Source organism: Chelonia mydas, chromosome 1 (assembly GCF_015237465.2).
Source record: "Chelonia mydas isolate rCheMyd1 chromosome 1, rCheMyd1.pri.v2, whole genome shotgun sequence".
In the NCBI taxonomy this organism is placed as follows: Eukaryota; Metazoa; Chordata; order Testudines; family Cheloniidae; genus Chelonia; species Chelonia mydas.
The window spans coordinates 189,679,137-189,697,310 of NC_057849.1; the positions used below are offsets into that span (position 1 = coordinate 189,679,137).

At 42.2% G+C, this 18,174-nt stretch overlaps 1 protein-coding gene across 1 annotated transcript in view; it reads left to right on the forward strand.

Annotated features, from left to right (window-relative positions):
* The first annotated feature begins 914 nt into the window (after nucleotides 1-914).
* Nucleotides 915-18,174, forward strand: part of MYH15 (myosin heavy chain 15) — a 63,993-nt gene continuing 46,733 nt past the window's right edge. The window contains exons 1-9 of the mRNA XM_037907522.2: nucleotides 915-929; nucleotides 5,743-5,886; nucleotides 6,942-7,045; nucleotides 7,972-8,115; nucleotides 9,387-9,543; nucleotides 12,848-12,875; nucleotides 14,815-14,908; nucleotides 16,466-16,486; nucleotides 17,064-17,156. Coding sequence (XP_037763450.1) covers nucleotides 5,796-5,886; nucleotides 6,942-7,045; nucleotides 7,972-8,115; nucleotides 9,387-9,543; nucleotides 12,848-12,875; nucleotides 14,815-14,908; nucleotides 16,466-16,486; nucleotides 17,064-17,156 — 732 coding nt within the window. The 5' untranslated portion in view covers nucleotides 915-929; nucleotides 5,743-5,795. The remainder of the gene's footprint in view (nucleotides 930-5,742; nucleotides 5,887-6,941; nucleotides 7,046-7,971; nucleotides 8,116-9,386; nucleotides 9,544-12,847; nucleotides 12,876-14,814; nucleotides 14,909-16,465; nucleotides 16,487-17,063; nucleotides 17,157-18,174) is intronic.

An 18,174-nucleotide genomic window follows, 5' to 3' on the forward strand; every position in this document is an offset into this window, starting at 1 on the left:
TGGAACCCGAAGATAACTTAGAATGCTGGTGAACCTAATAAACCTGGATATCTCAATATTAGCAGGGATTTTTGGTTCATTTAGTTATTTATGGGCTGAAAGAAAGTGAGATCTCGACTTGTTAGGCTATTTTCACTGCCCAGGAATTGAGCTGACCACAAGAAGGCCTGATCCTGGACTATTTCTTGAAGCGCAAGACTCAACATCCACCCTTAATTTCTACACTACCAAGGATGATGGCTGTTTTAAGTACTATCTGCTGTTTAACTTTTTAGATAGGAACATTATATTCTCCACCATCTTCATTCTCTAGCCATTGCATACAATTGGGAATTGCAAGGTCCTTGGGCTTGGTTTTAATGCTCTGGGGCCATCAAAGTAAGAGGAAGGATTGTTTTGTGCTTAAGGTACTGGAGATCTCAGAAGACCTGGGATCAGTTCCTAGCTTTGTTATTTGCGGACAGTGTATATTTGTTCCATAGTCACTGGAAGCACAAAGAACCTAAAGCACCTTCTGATCACTTATCTTTTGTATAAGAAAGGTGGGCAATTCATTTTCCAAAGTAATGACATCTGAATTTTCTTATTTCTCTTTTTAGCCAACTGCAATTTGGTTCTCAGAAAAAGTAGCGCTTGCCATTGTTAAAATACAGGCAGTTTGGCAAGGATAGGAGTTATTCCATGAAGTCATCTAGCAAGAATGGAGTGGATAGGGAAGCAACTCAATAGCATGCCACTCCCCCTCAGTCTCCAGAATCATACCCTCACATGTACACTGCTGCCTCTTCCAGGACCCAGTAGACAAATATAGAAACAAAGGAAAACTACTGATGCCTTTAAATTGTTATCACCACCAGTGACCTTGAGGAAGGTGTATAAAAAGTCTGCATCAAGCAGAATCCTCATACTTTTCTTCTTTGCTTTACAGGGTAGGTACCTATCTCTTTTACTGCTAAGTGTACTTACTTATAGTCAGCTATGCTCTACAGTTGTATCATTGGTTTTTATGCTGCTACCAGCTTAAGGTTTTAGTAGTGATGTCAATAAATACACAGCACTCTATTAATAACCCTGGGGTACTGTCTTAATGGTAAGGTAGCAAACATGTCTTGCTCTTGAAATGTTCTCTATCTAATGTTTGCTTATTCATTTAGCCAACTGGAAGAGCCAAAATTGCAGGTTCCTCGTTATTATGCAGCTGGGGGATGGATCAGCTATTATATGCAAGTCACATTTTCCATGTTCCCAGGAAGATTATGAATTATGTTGTTCAAACTTTCAAGCAGCTCAGCTACCCAAGGAATTCTTAAGACTGACCTGAGCTGCAATCCTTTGAGAATCATTGGGTACCATTTCGGACGTATACTCTGATTGCCTTCGTTGCTCCTGCAAATCAGTCTTCACTGGCTGTGTAGTCTAGTGGCTAAAGCAAAGGCAGGGTTGGTAAACTAATGCTCTTGCTTTCTAATCTTGGCTCTGCTACTGATTTATTGATGATATTGGATGAGTCATTTAACTTCTTTGTATATCAGTTACTCCATTTAGAAAGTGGATATAACTGAATTCCAAGGGGCTTGGGGGGCTAATGCTTATATAGTGCTTTGAGTCCCTCAGATGAAAGGTACAAGTGTGAAGTAGTAGTAGTATTTTATTACTGATTAGGATGGACTGAGATTTAGGCTTCCCAGATTTCAGAATATTTGTTTCAAGCTAACGTTTGCTGGTTATGGTAACTTAAAAAATAGTTTTGTACATGCAATGGGCTGAACGATAACCTCAATTTCTTGTCTTATAATGATTTTGTCATGTAGACTCCTAAAAGATGTTGCCTTCTATATACATACAAGGGCCCAAATTTGCAAGCCCTCCATTCACAGAACTCCATTTAAAGTACAGTAAATGGGATCTTCGCACACAGATGTCTTGCAGGATCATGTGTTACACTAAGAAAAACAGGTTTCAGAGTAACAGCCGTGTTAGCCTGTATTCGCAAAAAGAAAAGGAGGACTTGTGGCACCTTAGAGACTAACCAATTTATTTGAGCATAAGCTTTCGTGCATCCGATGAAGTGAGCTGTAGCTCACGAAAGCTTATGCTCAAATAAACTGGTTAGTCTCTAAGGTGCCACAAGTCCTCCTTTTCTTTTTACTAATAAAAATGATACCAACAGGATCTTGAAAGAGGGACAAGGCAAATTGCCACATTTATTGTAAATACAACAAAATATTCCTATATGCAATTTCTATATAGATCCATTCACACACACAGACATTCACACACAGGTTCTACATAAAGGTTGTTATAGTTACCAGCCTAGATGTTGCTCGTGCCAAGTCACTGGCCAGGTGGCCTGGACATGAGAGTGGAGCCGAGTCGTTGTCAGATGCGCATCCGATGCTCCTGGAGGGTGGTCGTAGAACCAGACTCAAAGAACACAGTCCCTGGACCCAATTTTTATAGGTCTCTGGTTCAGTACAAGCCTATGGAAGTTGCTTCATCATGCTGAATTTACAATTGAGATGACCATCAATCAGCTCAATCAGCAGGTGGTACATCCATGACGGCTCCATGATGGCTAGGTGTTATCTTCTTGTTCTTCCTTGATGTGTTTTGGGTGGATTCCGGTTCGCCCTCCGGGGGTCATCCGGTTATCTCCACTTTGCATATTCTTCGGCCCATCGATATCAAGGTTGAAATTCTTAGGATTAGGCTGGCACCATTTACTAACCAATTATTTCCCTGCTTCAGACTCTCAATTCCATGCACTCATCATTCATTCTTTTACTTAACAACACAATCTTGACTCTTGATTCATTTAACAAGTTTTATCCCACTATCTATTTTTCCCTCTTTGGATACCAAGATTACATAGGCATGACAAGGGGCCGCCGCGGGGGAAGAGCATCTGGGTGTAGTTTTAAAGAACAGCATTGTTTTCTCAAAGTTCTTATCACTTTCCAGCACAGACTCTTTGTCCTGTACCGGCCTGAAATAATTAGCACTTTGGCCTTGCATTTGTTACAGAGTGAAATTCAACAGCGTGGAACTGATGTTCATACCTTTTTTACAATACCTATATACTCTTTTGTCTATCTTTATTTCTACTACTACATAATTATAATTCTATCATACTTATATAACTTTGAGGGCAACCCAACACATGCCCCCTAATTTTAGCAGTGCTGCTTTGTAATAGTGTAAAATGCCTAACTTATGTGCTTGCCCTGTATTTACTAAGAGTTGGCAGGGTGTAGCTCAATAGTGCACCGAAGAACTAAGAAAGAAGCCTGGTAACAAAAAAAATATATAATGTGAATTTGGTACAGAAATAGCTTATTTTTAGATTTTAGACTTATAGAATCATATACTGGGCTAATATAGAAGTGGCCACGCTTCTATTCACACATTTAGCATGGAATGACACACACATACTCTTGTCACAATTCTGTTTCATGAGTCTCTTGGGGTATGTCTACACAGCAACTAAACACCTGTGGCTGACCTGTATCCGTTGACTCAGGCTCACAGGGCTTGGGCTGCTGGTCTGAAAATTATTGTGTAGGCTTTGGGACTCAGGCTGGGGGATCCTCCCTGGGTTCCAGAGTCCAGGCTCCAGCCTGAACCACAAAGCCTACACAACAATTTTGCAGCCCTGCAGCCTGAGCCCCAGGAGCCCAAGTCAGCTGACAGGGACCGGCCACTGGTGTTTAATTACAGTGTAGACATACCCATGGTGCCATGAGAGGTCTTTTCCTGCCACCATGATATACCCCTCCCCGGTGAGGAGAGGTCCTAGCAATTCAGATGGTGTTATGAGGATGCTGAAGTTAAATCACTGCAGGACTTTTCAGTCAGCTCAGAGTGACACTGAAGTAATTGTCAGCAGTCAAGCCTACGTGGGCTCAGACTCTTTACAAGAGCCTAGGCTAGTTTCAGAAGAAAGAGATGGATTACTGTATGGCAGCTAGAACTGAGAGCTCTGGAGACACAGCTGCCTTGTTTGAATTGCTTTGCGTGTTTAAAAATGATTGGTTGCTTTGGTGTTTAAGGCACGTATCCAGAGACTCGTTCTTGCTTGGAGGAGACATTTTGGCTTCATAAGAATCCTGTAAAATAAATAAGCAAAAATTAAAAAAAACCTGAAACTGCAAAGATAGTCTTGCTTAACTTAGGCCTCCAGCAAATTTTTCTTTAGCTTCTGGCCCTGGCACAATCAATGAAACTTCTGAAGCGAATATCTGTTGCGAGAATCAACTGTACAGGCATAAAAAAAGTGTATAATTATGGCATCTTGAGTAAAAGAAAATAGAGAGAAAAAAATCCATTAAATGTGACTGAAAACCAGGAATAGACTGTCTTATTGTCTGTCTGTACAGCATGATGCACAATAGATCCCCAATCTTAGAAGGGCCTTAGGCATGCTACTGTAATAGAGATAGAGATATAATCTTTATGAAAAGGTAAACCATACATATATAGGAACAAACTAACCCCTGGTGCAACTCCGTTGACTTCAGCATTTGGCCCACTATTTCTAAAACATTTTGAACTGTTGTTTGAATGTGTTAATGCTGTTTAAAGGGAGACACTTGTGTGCTCTAACATGGAACATTTAACAGGTTTCCATTATATCAGTGCTGCTGACTTGAGGGGACTAACATTATCTCAGCAATAAAAATGGCAGAGATATCCTGGGCTATCCAATTAACTTCTAAGCATCTTGCACTATTTTTACACATTTTTGTTTTCCGTTAGTCTCTTTCACACTAACCTACCTCACATGCTGTCTTTTTTTCAGTGTTAGGGTCATTTCAATCCCCAATGACTTTTCCTTGACTTCTTAATACTTCTAATATAGTCTGAAAAAGAACTCTCACGGACAGTCTAACCCTATAGTTCTTGCTCAGTTAAAACTCCTCTTCAGCCCGGTTAGAACTCTGTCTGAGCACGGACTACAGGATTTATCTTCAGACTTATAATGACAAACAAATATTTAGAGAAGCAAAATGGATAAGACACACATGTTTGTTTGGCTCCCCACATCGCACATTTTTTGGCAGAGCGCACTGGAGAAAACAAGAGTACAAAAAACACAAGCTTGACCACTAGGCTGAATCAGGAAGACCATGAAGCCATTGCCTTAAAATGTGCTTGAACAATAAAATACTGAATCCCATTTAATCTGCATGTCAAGAAAATTCATTTACATGGAACCATACTTGGAACATCTAGCAGTTAAGCAATCCTAGGAAGATGGAATGGAATCAAAACAGCTCAGCAAACTCCCACAGGCTTCAACAGGAGAATTTGGCAACATAGTGTGGTTTTGAAAATCTTCCCCTTCCCCAGCTTGATTGTGAATGACTCAAGCAGGGCTGAAGTGCATCAGTTTTCACATGCAGGAGCTCACATCTCCATTTGTCTTCTGAACTTTGGTTTAAAATGATAGTTTACCATTTGTGCCAGGAAAAAATGGCTAGACCAAATTCTCCCATGGAGAAAATTGTGATCCACAACTATGGCTACTACTCCATTGAATTCCAAGAGCTTGCAAGGGAAGAGGTTAACTAAGGACACAATGTGGCCCACAATCTTTGGTTGACTTATCAAATTTGCATTTGAAATTTGAAGGCACCCTTATTACAAGAACCCTTGACAGCTTTAATCCCTGTCATTTTGTTCTGTACGTTTTGGATCGTAACTCAGATTTGTTGTAAAACGGGAGTATTTTCTATTTTGTAGACTAGATCCTTTTCTTCTCTCTTTGGGCTGCACTGTCTAGAGAACTCGCCAAGATGATGGACATATCGGAATTCGGGGAGGCAGCTCCTTTCCTCAGGAAGAGCGATAAGGAGATAATGGTATTACAAACAGTGGTATTTGATGGTAAGACAGAATATGTTTTCCTCTGCTCTTGGCCTGTTAACCTGAAATAGTTGGTGAACTGAATACTTAATTGGATTTACAAATTAGGAACATTGCAACTGGAAGTTCTTCAGGAGAGGGACTTTTTCATATTTGTCTGTTTAAAAAGAGTAGCACACTGGTACTACTATAATAAAAACATTAATTTCCCTGGTCTGACTAATGCATCTGTATTTATGCTACCTGTACATTGTATCTCTATTGTCTACATACCCACCTGAAATCTAGTCTGTATACACAGACTTAACTTTTTAATAACAATGTATGATTTGAATGTAGTCTGCAGGCCTCACTTTGTAAGATTTGTTTCCCATAAATTACTTTTCTTGCACCCCATTCTTAGAGGATCTTGAGGTAGAGTAATGAGTCAGAGTATAAATACATAGATAAGAGGGAGGGATTTATAGTGTATATCAATAAATTATTTGTACTATTCCATAGTAAAGAGTAATAGTTTTTAGGCATCTTGGAGCTACTCAAGTTACTCCTAGCTCCAGAAAGGAGATGCGTGTAGCTGGATACACATTGTTACTACTATTAATGATTTACATGGCAAACAGTAGTAGACAGGCAGTGATTATGCCACGTGGCTGGGAAGCAAGAAACATGGGATCTATTCTTGGTTCTGATAGCAGTTTGCTGTATGACTTTGGAGAAGATACTTAACATCTGTGCCACAGTTTCCCCATCTGTAAGTTGGTGATGATGCCTACCTTTCTCCAAGGGTGTTGAAACTTAATTAATGTTTGTGAAATGTTTTGCATACCCTGAGGAAAGGATCTATAGAAGGGAAAAGTTGAATTTGAAAATGGGAAACATAGAAGTAATATTAAGGGACCTTATATCCCACAACTACACATGCAGCTCCCATGGCTATTGATGGACGTAAAGCACTTGGTTTGGCGGTGTGATATGGTCTAAAGGGTTTCGGTATGCTTGCGGTATGGAAGTAATCTTAGCAATTATTAATCAATAGCCGTACAAGATGGTGAATCATTACCTTTTTGATTCCATAGGGAAGAGGAGGTGTTGGGTTCCTGATGAAAAGAAAGCTTATATTGAAGCTGATATTAAAGAGAGCAGCGGTGGCAAAGTCACTGTTGAGACGGTGGCTGGAAAGGTATGGAACATTTTTCCATTTGTCTATCAAGGCATGATGATTGGTGTAAACAGAATCAAACCATTTAATAACCACAGGCCATGTGTGTGGTTTTTTTTATTTTATTTTATTATTTTGGTTTGGGTTTTTTGGTACATTTTTTCTCTTTTCTGGCATTGAAGAGCAAAGTATGCAACTGACCAATCTTATCCCAGAGGAAAAAAATTAAACTGCATTGTACTTCATGATTTCCAAGATCATACAACTTAATAGTTTACCACCTCTGTCTGTCTTTCCCTGTTCTTCTGCCTTGTGCTCATCTGCAATCGGTTACCCCTAACAGTGAACAACATCATGTATGTAGGACAGGAAGATGTGAAGAATTTCCTCATGCCTGGAAAATTTCTTCTGTGGTCCCAAAGAATCAGAAATGTGTGTGATCTGAGAGAATCACTTGAAATTTCAGTAAAAGAGCCTGCCAGGCAGGTGGCATGGTATAATGTGCAGGGTGTGCTGTACTGGGACTGCGGAGACCTGTGTCTTATTCCTGTCTCTGTCACTGACCTCCTCTGTGACTTTGGGCAAGCTCCATCCCCTCCTTGGTTTTCCCTCTGACCCTGTGTAGTTTTCCCCGCCTGTCCTGTGTAATCAGATCGGGTCATGGACTGTTGGTCCCCCTGTGTTTGGGCAATGGGGCTGCAATCTCAGTTCAGGCCTCTGGGTGGTATCAGAATATAAATAAATAAAAAAACAGTAATGCTTAGTTTCTACTGGTTAAAAAATACGATAGTCAATCCATCCCCAAGTGGAATCTTCAATACATATGAGCATCTCTTTAAAGGTGTGTTGTCAGCTCACTTGTTGCTTTTTTAATGTCACACTGTAGGCAGAGTGAAAGACAAGGTGACAGTAGTTGCCAGCAATGTTGTACTTATCTGTCTCTGCAGACCATCACTGTAAAAGAAGACGATGTTCAGCCGATGAACCCCCCGAAGTTTGACATGATTGAGGACATGGCTATGTTGACCCACCTTAATGAGGCATCTGTGCTGCACAATTTGAACAGGCGCTATAGCCACTGGATGATTTATGTAAGGGTCATTGGTTCAACGTATGTGTTCAGAAATGTATTCCCCAAATGCCATGATGCTAACAATTTTGCCTGTACTTTATATTCTACTTCCAACATTGATTGACCCTAAAATTGGGGTAAATTCACACATTTTCAGGAAGAAAATGTGTTGGGGGAGGTGTCAATTTTGTGTCTGAACACTAAGCTAAAGACAAAAGCAAATAAACAAAGGCAGTGGTTTTCGTCTCAAGGAGTGGGGTGGGGCAGCAGAATGGACAACAGGATATTTTTCTGCTCATCCAAACACTGGAGAACTGGTTCATTTTATACTGCTCTCAGTACTAATCAAGGGCCCTCCGTAGACATTCCTAGTTTTAGGCATCAGTGGCTCAAGCTTAAAATGTGCATAACTGTTTTTTGGTTTGGGGGGGTGGGGGGGGCGGCACATGAGGGTGAGGGAAGTTGGCTTTCTATTCTCCTGTTTGCAGCCTCACTGTCTGTCTATCTTGTTTGGCTCTAAACCCTTCCCTGGCACTGTAGCTCCCCAAAAAGAAAGATCAATTTCTATCAACTGCAAGGACAAGCTTCAACAGCAACTAACTTAAAAGGGCCAAATTTTCTCCTCAGCTTGATATATGCAATTCTCACTGAAATCATTGGAAGCTGTATGTACATATTTCAAAGCAGAATTCATCTCTGTCCTTTAGCTTCTCATATGTTAACCAGGGATCATGCTTATTATCTTCCTTTTGTAAAGCCCTTTAATATCAATGGATAAAGGACAGTGACTTTGAGTGAGACTTGGGCTCCTCTGGGTATATCTACATTGCAATTAGACACCTGTGGCTGGCCCTTGCCGGCTAGCTCAGGCTTGGGCTATAGGGCTGTTTAATTGTAGTGTAGACATTCCAGCTCAGGTTGCAGCCTGAAGTCTGGGACCCTCCTACCTCACAGGATCGTACAGCCCGGGCTCCAGTCTGAGCCCAGACATCTATACTTCAATTAACCAGCCCCACGTCCGAGTCCTGTGAGCCCAAGTCAGTTGGGCCAGCCGTGGGTTTTTAATTGCAGTGTACATATACCCTGTGAAAATTTTTGAAAATGGGACTTAGCCACCTGGGCCTTTTAATGCGGAGTGTAGCAGTGCCTAAATACCTTTAAAAATCTGGGCCAAAAGGCACTATGTAAGAGCTAATGGATGACTGATATTAAAACTGACAAATGATAAATTTGTCTTAAATCGCACTCTCTATAAAGGCCATTTACTCCCCGTCTTGGGTTCTTTTTTAGACCTATTCAGGTTTATTCTGTGTGACTATAAACCCCTACAAATGGCTTCCAGTCTACAACCCGGAGGTGGTTAGTGCATACAAAGGCAAGAGGCGGTCAGAGGCTCCTCCTCACATCTTCTCCATTGCAGATAACGCGTACAATGACATGCTGCGCAGTAAGTACCATCGTTTGCTTTTCAAACCAGAATTTACTTTATTTTGCCTACGGGACTGATGCTGACTTTTTTTTTTTTAAACTGGATCAAATTTTAACCGTGAAACCTACCAGCACTGAGTATCCCAGTCCTCTACAAAGGGGTCTAGACTTGAGAACATAGAGATACAGAGCCCCAGTGACTTCTTCAAGTCTTCTAATAAGAAGAATAAGCTTATCCAATCAAGGGCTAGAAAACAAATAGGTTCCAGGGTAATAAAATTGGCTTAAACTAGTTTGATCTCCTCCTATACTCTCTGTGGTTCCAGTCCCTAATCATGAACATTCCTAAAGCATGTCCTGTGAGGAGTGTGTGAAGAGCTATCTCTGTGTGACCCTTGGAGCTTTGAAAATCTACTACTGCTGAAAAGATGAGGACCAAAAAAAAAAAAAACCCATGAGGCCCTGAGGAAAAATACAAGGCACGTAACTTTCAATTAAGTAGGGAATAAACCTCTTCAATCTTGCAACTTCCAAATTCTCAGTAAAAAAGTGTCCTACCCTCGAGTTTAAGAATCCCCATGTGCAAAGAAATCAGTTACTCCAATGAGGGGTAGAGGAGGAGGAAAAATAGGAGTTAAAATGGAAGTTAACTCTAGATTCATGAGCACCTTCATATAGGGTGGCCAGGTGTCTGGTTTTCGACCGGAACGCTGGGTCAGAAAGGGACCCTGGCCAATGGGAACTGTTGGCGAAATGCCTGCAGGCGAGGGCAGGGCGCAGAGCCCCCTGGTCCCTCCTCCTAGGAGCTGGACATGCCAGCTGCTTCCGGGAGCCATCTAAGGTAAGTGCCACCCAACCTGCACCCTGAACCCCTCATTTCTGGCCCCACCCCAGAACCCGCACCCCCAGCCAGAGTCCTCACCCCCTGCTGCATCCCAACCCACTGCCCCAGCCCACAGAAAGTGAGTGAGGATGGGGGAGAGCAAGCAGCGGAGGGAGGCAGGGATGGAGTGAGCAGGGGCAGGGCCTTGGGAAAGGGGTGGGGCTGGGAGTGGGGCAAGGGTGTTTGGTTTTGTGTGATTAGAAAGTTGGCAACCCTACCTTCATAATATGTTATGTGAAAATAAGTATCTGATTTTTTTGTTTTGATGCAACCTGTCTGAAATCCTTGGCTCAGAGCTTGGAGCTGTCTGTCTTTTCATTACTTCCTGAAGGCCATACTATTTCTGTAGTTGAGGAAATGCTGGTTCACTTTCAAAGAGTAGTTGGTTGCAGAGGATTTTAACAAATTGAGGGGAAACCAAACCAGAGCTAAAAATGAGGGAGAGCCACAAATCAATGGCTGTTACTACACAGGTGCTTACAATTAAGTGTGGCGTGCACATTTAATTGTAAGCATCAACCACAATCACAGTTTTGCTTTTGCTCTTATTACAGTGGATCACTGGCTTGGACTGAATCAATGCCTTACTGTTTTAATATTAGTGAGAGTTGCATGGTGGGTTTTTTATCAGTGTATGTACTTGTCTGGCCGGGAGGCATAACCTACTACAGACATGAAGAAAGGGGAAATGATCAAATAAGTGAGAGAGCCACTGGTCTAAACTATACATGCATCATCTGTACAGCTATTCTACACTAATTGCTGTGAAATCTGAACACCTAGTCATGAAGGAAGGAAAGCTGGATATTCTGCATCAAGTCCACATGCACTGCCTCTTGAATTAGTGGAAAATCTCATTAGCAGTTAGTAGTATTAGGCTTTATATCCACTAGAACAGTGGTTCCCAAACTGGGGTTCGTAAAACGTTACAGGGGGCTCTCGGGGAAAAATTCCCTAATGGCGGACAGAGCTGTCCCTAGGGATCCCAGGCAGCACTGGGCCAGCAGCCCGGAGCCCCTGGACTTCCAAGAGCTAAGCAGATCAAAGCAAGCATATCTATCACACTGAGGAGATTTAAACTTCAAGACTCCTTATAAGAAATGGAAAGGGAAGTAGATATTTTTTGCTGTTTTTAAAATTAAATAGGCAGCTAGTATTGTTTTTAAAATTATTATGAAGAACAAGTTTAAGCTTTGTTGTAACGTGCGTTGTTTGCCTGGACTGCTCAAGACCTGAATGCTTGTGTAGGAGGAACTCTTTGAGTTGGCTTCTTAAATCCCTTCATGCTGTTTCACATCTGATGCTCCTTCATGAAACATAGGAGCCTTGTCTTATAACAGGCTTATTCAAAGTGATACAAGTGATGAAAGTGAGATATTGGAAAAGTGTTGCCGTTTTCATAATGTAATAAAAATATGTAATGATCAATAATAATTAATAATAAATAATGTGTAATAAGCATGTCATAAAAACAAATTTTATATTTCCAAGATCAATGATTTTATAATTTATACTCAGGTAAAGGAGAAAATCCCTGGAAATATTCATTTTTAGGAGGGGGTTTGTGAGACTTGACATTTTAGTGAAAGGGGTTCACAGGTTGTTAAAGTTTGGGAACCACTGCACTAGAAACAATGCAATAAATATTTCATCAAGTCTGATTCTTTCCATTAGAGGGCAGTGACGGTTCACACATGCCAGCTACTCAAAGGAAATCTTAATACTGTACAGGTGGAAATGCAAAAAAGCAATTACTGGAGCCTATGATTTTTAACACATTTTTTTTAGAAACTACAGGAGTCTCATCCTGCTCTCGAAAAGGGACTAACAATTGGAAGATAATGGGAGGGGGTGGAGAACACAGAGATGTTGACAAAACATAGCTCTGAAGAGAAGTTGATTTATCAGCTAATGGCACAATTATGGTCAGAATGGGCCAAATAAATCCTGGGTGTAACTCATTAAGGTCAGTGGAATTAAAACGAAGATAAATTTGGGCCAAGTTCTTTTTTTGTCTTTCTTTTCTTTTTTTTTAAAGTCTACAACAAAACTTGAGTTATTAATGTAGTATGGTCTCCAAGTGTACTTACAGTAATTATACATATAAAAGAACCATCTCTGTGTCAACATCGAGGAGGGAGAGGAGTAGTTCACGGTGGTCCAGTGAGGTGTGAGCAGAAGAACCAACAGGAAGTGAGCAAAGCTGTGCTTAGGAGGAACAGGAGCACCATTCTGCTTTTACATTATGGCATAGTTTCTCAGGGGAAGTGGCGGAATGAACATCACTTGACTTTTAAAACTGAATTGGACAAAGCACGGAGCATTCAGTGTAGTGCTATACCTTACAGTGACCTCTAAAGATTGGATCCTTCCATTTGTTTCCTATTACTGTCTAATACTTTTAATGACCTGCCTTTCTTCTCCTTTTCTTTTTCCTTAGATCGAGAGAACCAGTCTATGCTGATCACGTAGGTGTTTATTTTTCATCTGGTTTGGGAATCTGTTACTGGGGGGGAAGAGTCCTCCTGAAATGCAATGTCTGTGAATGGGTGGGACAGAAACTCAGTTAACCCTTGAATCCAGTTTCAATGTGCTTAAGAATGGAGTACACAGTCTTGGACTGCTAGAGTGACCCTTTTGAACTTGACCTTGCAGATTTAAAACTAGTGTAAATGGTGAACTCTTTGTAACTGGAAGTCTTTAAACCATGATATGAGGACTTCAGTAACTCAGCCCAGAGGTTAGGGGTCTATTACAGGAATGGGTGGGGGAGGTTCTGTGGCCTGCAGTGATCAGACTAGATCAGTGGTTACCAACCAGTCGATTGCGACCAACTGGTTGATCCTAGAGGATCTCCCAGTCGATCATGATCTCCGGCAGCACAGCGGGGCTGCTGCTAAGACAGGCTCCCTGCCTGCCCTGGCCCAATGCTGTTCCCAGAAGCAGCCAGCATGGCCCTGCTTAGCGGCAGCCACGCTGCACCACCAACCGGGAGCCACTGGAGGGAAGTGCTGCCCGGCGGGAGGCCGCACCCCAGCCCCGAGCCCCCTCCCAGAGCCAGCACCCCAAACCCCATCCTGTACCCCAAGCCCCACCCCTCACCCCCTCCCAGAGCCTGCACCCCCATCCCCTCCTGCACTCCCAACCCCTGACTCAGCCCTGACCCCCATCCCAGAGCCAGCATCCTGTACCCTCTCCTGCACCCCAACACTCTGCCCCAGCCCAGAGCCCCCTCCTGCACCCGAACACTCTTTCCCAGTCTGGAGCCCCCTCATGTACCCAAACTCCCTCCCAGAGCTTGCACCCCTCATCCCCTCCTGCACCCCAACCCCCTGCCCAAGGCTCAGCCCAGAGCCCCCTCCCACACTGTGAACCCCTCGGCCCCAGCCCAGAGCCCGCACCCCGTCCCGAACCCAAACCCCCTGCCCCATCCCGGTGAAAGTGAGTGAGGGTGGCGGAATGCAGTGAGTGGGGTGGGGCTTTGGGGATGGGGCAGGGCCTTAGGGAAGAGGGGGGTAGATCCTGGGTTGTTCTTAAATTCAAAAAGTGATCTTGGGCGTAAAAAGGTTGCAGAGCATTGGACTAGATGATCATGATGGTCCCTTCAGACCTTAAAGTCTGAGTCTGAGTTGGTGATTGGAAGTTGTTGCCATCAGATGGCTGTGCTGTAGCCAGTGTGAAATGAGTAGCTCAGGACTTAATGGACTGTGACCTCTTCTCTAACCAACTAGATGTGGTCCTTTCAGTCCAAGCACAAGGCACCCTGGCAAGGCAGCACAGAAGAAAGGTGTGCTGTTGCTGCCCTTGCTCTATCTGTCCTATGGGTAGATCGAAGACCTCTTTTCCCAAAGTGGCTAATTTGGCACCTTTCACCAGCACAAAATGTATTTAAACTAGGCATTTTGACTAGGCAGTCAAGTGCAGGGAGGGAGCAAACCAGGACAATCAAAGCAGGGAGTATGGCTAGAGTAGTGACTAGAGCACAGTTTGGCGAGCCTGGTGCTTGGATGCTATTCACAGCTCAGCTACTTGATGTGTAATGTTGGGCAGGTAACTTTGCCTTTCTGGATCTGTTACCTTGCTGGCCGTTCACCTATCTCAAGTGTTGAGACTTGACGTTTGTAATGCGGCTCACTGTACTTAGATGGAAGTCACCACACAGTGCAAATTATTCTTACATTTCTGAGCCCAGTCAGGTGAATAGTTAGTTATTGCTATTGCCAACATTCATCCCTGTTCGTTCGGCCAGTGGTATGAATTGCCACTCAGAAGTCTAAGCATCAGCAGTAGGAGCACAATAAGCAGCTGAGAAGAGCCTGTCAGGAATGAAGAGTTGGCAGGATTGGAGGGGGAAAGGACTGATTATGGCTGTTTTTAGTAGTGTCCTTATTATCCCTCTGCTTTTAGTGGAGAATCTGGTGCCGGCAAGACTGTGAATACAAAGCGTGTCATTCAGTATTTTGCCACAGTCGCAGCACTCGGGGAACCTGGTAAAAAGAGTGTGAGTATGCAAGGGGCTATTTTGTGACAGCCAAGATTTTCCTATTGTGGGAAACCTACCTTATGAGTCTGTAACCATAACATTAGCTCTCACATGCTAAGCAGCCGTGGACATGATCACCACTTGGACAGGAGGTCCAAAAGGAAAAGACTGGGTGCTTGGGGAAAAGGTGTTAATGACTCAATAAGTGGTGTTTCTCCTTCTGAGTCAGCACTAGTCTTCCCCAACATGGTGATAGGGACATAGCTTCTGCTGAAGCTGCTGCATTCCAGAAGGGACAGCAAAACCAAGGCTTCTATCACTTGTGATTATTAAAGACTGCACAGCACTTTATTCCAGGAACTGTAAGCCTTGGTGTCCTGACTGCATTCTAGAGCGGATCAAAAACTATCTTTTCTTTTCCATGAAAAATTTAGATAAAAATGAACTTTTTGTTTTCAATTAATTTTTTTTTTTTGCTGAATGTTTTGGGTATTTGTTTTTTAAAACAAAACCAAACCATAGAAATGTTTTTGGTTGTCAAAAACTTGGAAAATTTCTCACCAAAACTTCTGTTTTGTAGAAAAACATTTTATAGTTTGTTTGAGGTGGGGAGGAGGGGTTGTCAAAAAAGAATGTTGACAAAAAAAATTCAACCAGCTCTCCTAAATTCCAGTTTGGTAAGTTACATTCTGCCTGTAGTCACTGCCTGGAATTCCATTTGAATTTTGTTGTGTTGTGAGCTGTTCAACCAACCATTGCCTCATTTCACCTCTAAACTGAATACACTTCTGTGGTGGATTAAGTGAGTCCTCTATACTGCATATAAAGGGCCCAATTGTCAGTCAGTCCCTGATTTTGTACATGTAACTGATGACGACACGAAACCATGCATGCACTCATTCTGTGCATGCAAAATGCTTACCAGGTGGCTGAGTGCCCAGTAGTCAAACTTATATGTGCAAACCAGGTGGGTGCCTGATTTTGAGGGATGGAGTCAGTTGGGCATACACATTGAGTCATGCAGACTGGAGACTGAAATTGGAAGAGCGGCCATAGTTTGATAAATGAGGTAACACTTTATCTCCATTGTCTTCATCATGATCAATAATAGATATTACAGCTCCAGAAGTTCAGATGCCACAGGATCCAGTTATCTAAAGCTTGTCTATTTCTGCTTGCATCCCTTCTCTCTTGTTCTCTGATGCTATGTCTTAGCTTTGTGTCCAGTTTGTTGTTGTTCTGATTGGAATCCATTGGGGCAGCTGGTTTGGATAAGGGATTGTGGGAACAAACAAGGTTGGACCCACCCTTTCCTATTCCAAGATGTGCCAGGAGCAGGGGGTAACAGCAGCAGCGGGAGGCCAGCAGTACGCACTGGGAGAGCGGGTGCTGTCAGTGAGCCCCACCCCACACAAAATGTATGAGCTTCACACACTGTATATGCCTAGAGCTTGCCTGGTTTGTGCTGACTAGATCTCTAATCTTTGCTAACCTTTCCATCTTTCATAAACTCCTTCATGGTAGTAATCATAATTTCTTTCTTTCTTTTCTTTCTTGTTGTTGCTCCTTTGGTAGCAACCAGCCACCAGGACTGGGGTAAGTAGATAACTTTGCTATTTTGTCTTATATTTTCAATCTGAAAATGGTACTTAGTTTGCCAAGGGCAGGTCATGAGCCTCTGTTTGATATAATCCCATATTCCCCTGAGCCTAGACTATTCAAATTAAGTTCACTTCAGCACATAGTCATAAACTAATTTAAATTAATGGGAGTTCTGTGGGGGTCTATTCTAGCTGTGACTAAAAATCTCACACATTAGGAATTTTGAGTGCCTTCAACCAATACTAACGTATCTGTTATTTAGCCAATGCTTCTCACTTTATTCTATATTGCCTCCCATACATGCACACGCTTCCATATACTCCTGTGCTATAGCACTTCAAAAACAGGGTTGGTTTACTTGTTTTCAGTTGCCATTAGGCATGAAATCTACAAGACCGCAGTTAGAGTTCAAGGATTTTAGAATATTGAGAATCCTGCTTTTGTGCTCTGTCCAGGCTGTACTAGCTACAGGTGTGAGCTAAGTCACACCTGTACACATGCTGAGTTAGATTTGTATAATGTGTTTCTATGCTGATGGTTATTGACCTTGTTTCAACCCTTGGATTTTTAGGGAACCTTGGAAGATCAAATCATCCAAGCAAATCCTGCCTTAGAAGCCTTTGGGAATGCCAAAACCCTGAGAAATGACAACTCCTCACGTTTTGTAAGTCCAGTCTGTCATTCAAATGTCTTGTTAACCTGCCCTTATTAATAACATATATAATAATAATGTGTAATGTAGTAGTAATAATAATAATAATAATAATGTATTCATCCTATTTATAAAACACCTCTCATTTCCTCCACTGAGGTGCTTGGATTGCTTCATGGTTGAGATATAACTAACAATGATCAAATCAAGAAAAAAGTACTGTTGACGATATTAAAAAAAAGCCACACCAAAGAACATAACTTAAAAAGAGAGAGGAGTATGCATATGCTAGCTCTTTTCAACACAGATACTGAAAATGATTAAACAGGGCATGCATCAGCTGAAGTGCAAATAATTTGGGTAAAATTTAATGAGCTATTGAGCCCTATTATCTGGGCAAATTCCAAGAGCAAGGGACCATGAAAACAACAGCCCTGTTTTGATAACCTCGTGGGTGGAACAGGTTGGGCAGTATGATGTAAGGTCAAGACCAGAAGTAACAGGGAAATGGAAGAAGAACGCTGGTCAGGAGAGAGCTACTACCATTTATGGCCTCACTGCTCCACCTGAGTTAGATAGCCACACAAACCAAGGAAAATGTGAAGATGCACCGGGCAGTTGAACACTACATAGCCTTGCTAGGTGGGCCTGTTTGTATCTTAGTCTGTCAAATGTGTACGATAATTCTTGCCTTCTCACAGGTGTGTGTGTGTGTGTGTGTGTGTGTGTGTGTGTGTGTGTGTGTGTGTGTGTGTGCGTGTAAAATATATAAAAAAACTACTAAGTGTTATGATTAACGTACTTATATATTGTGCTTAACAGTTTTCAAAGCCTGAACAAACGTGTGCGTCAGTGTGTGTGTTTGTTTAGGCCTCGAAAACTGTTAAGCACTACATTTGGTACCTTCAGCATATCTTGTTGGAAAATACCCTCTCCCCACATCAGAAAGCTAATAGAGCCCTAAGCGGTCTGACTGTCATGCAGGCATTGTATTTTGACATTTGTTGTGCCTCTTTACAGTTTGTTTGAA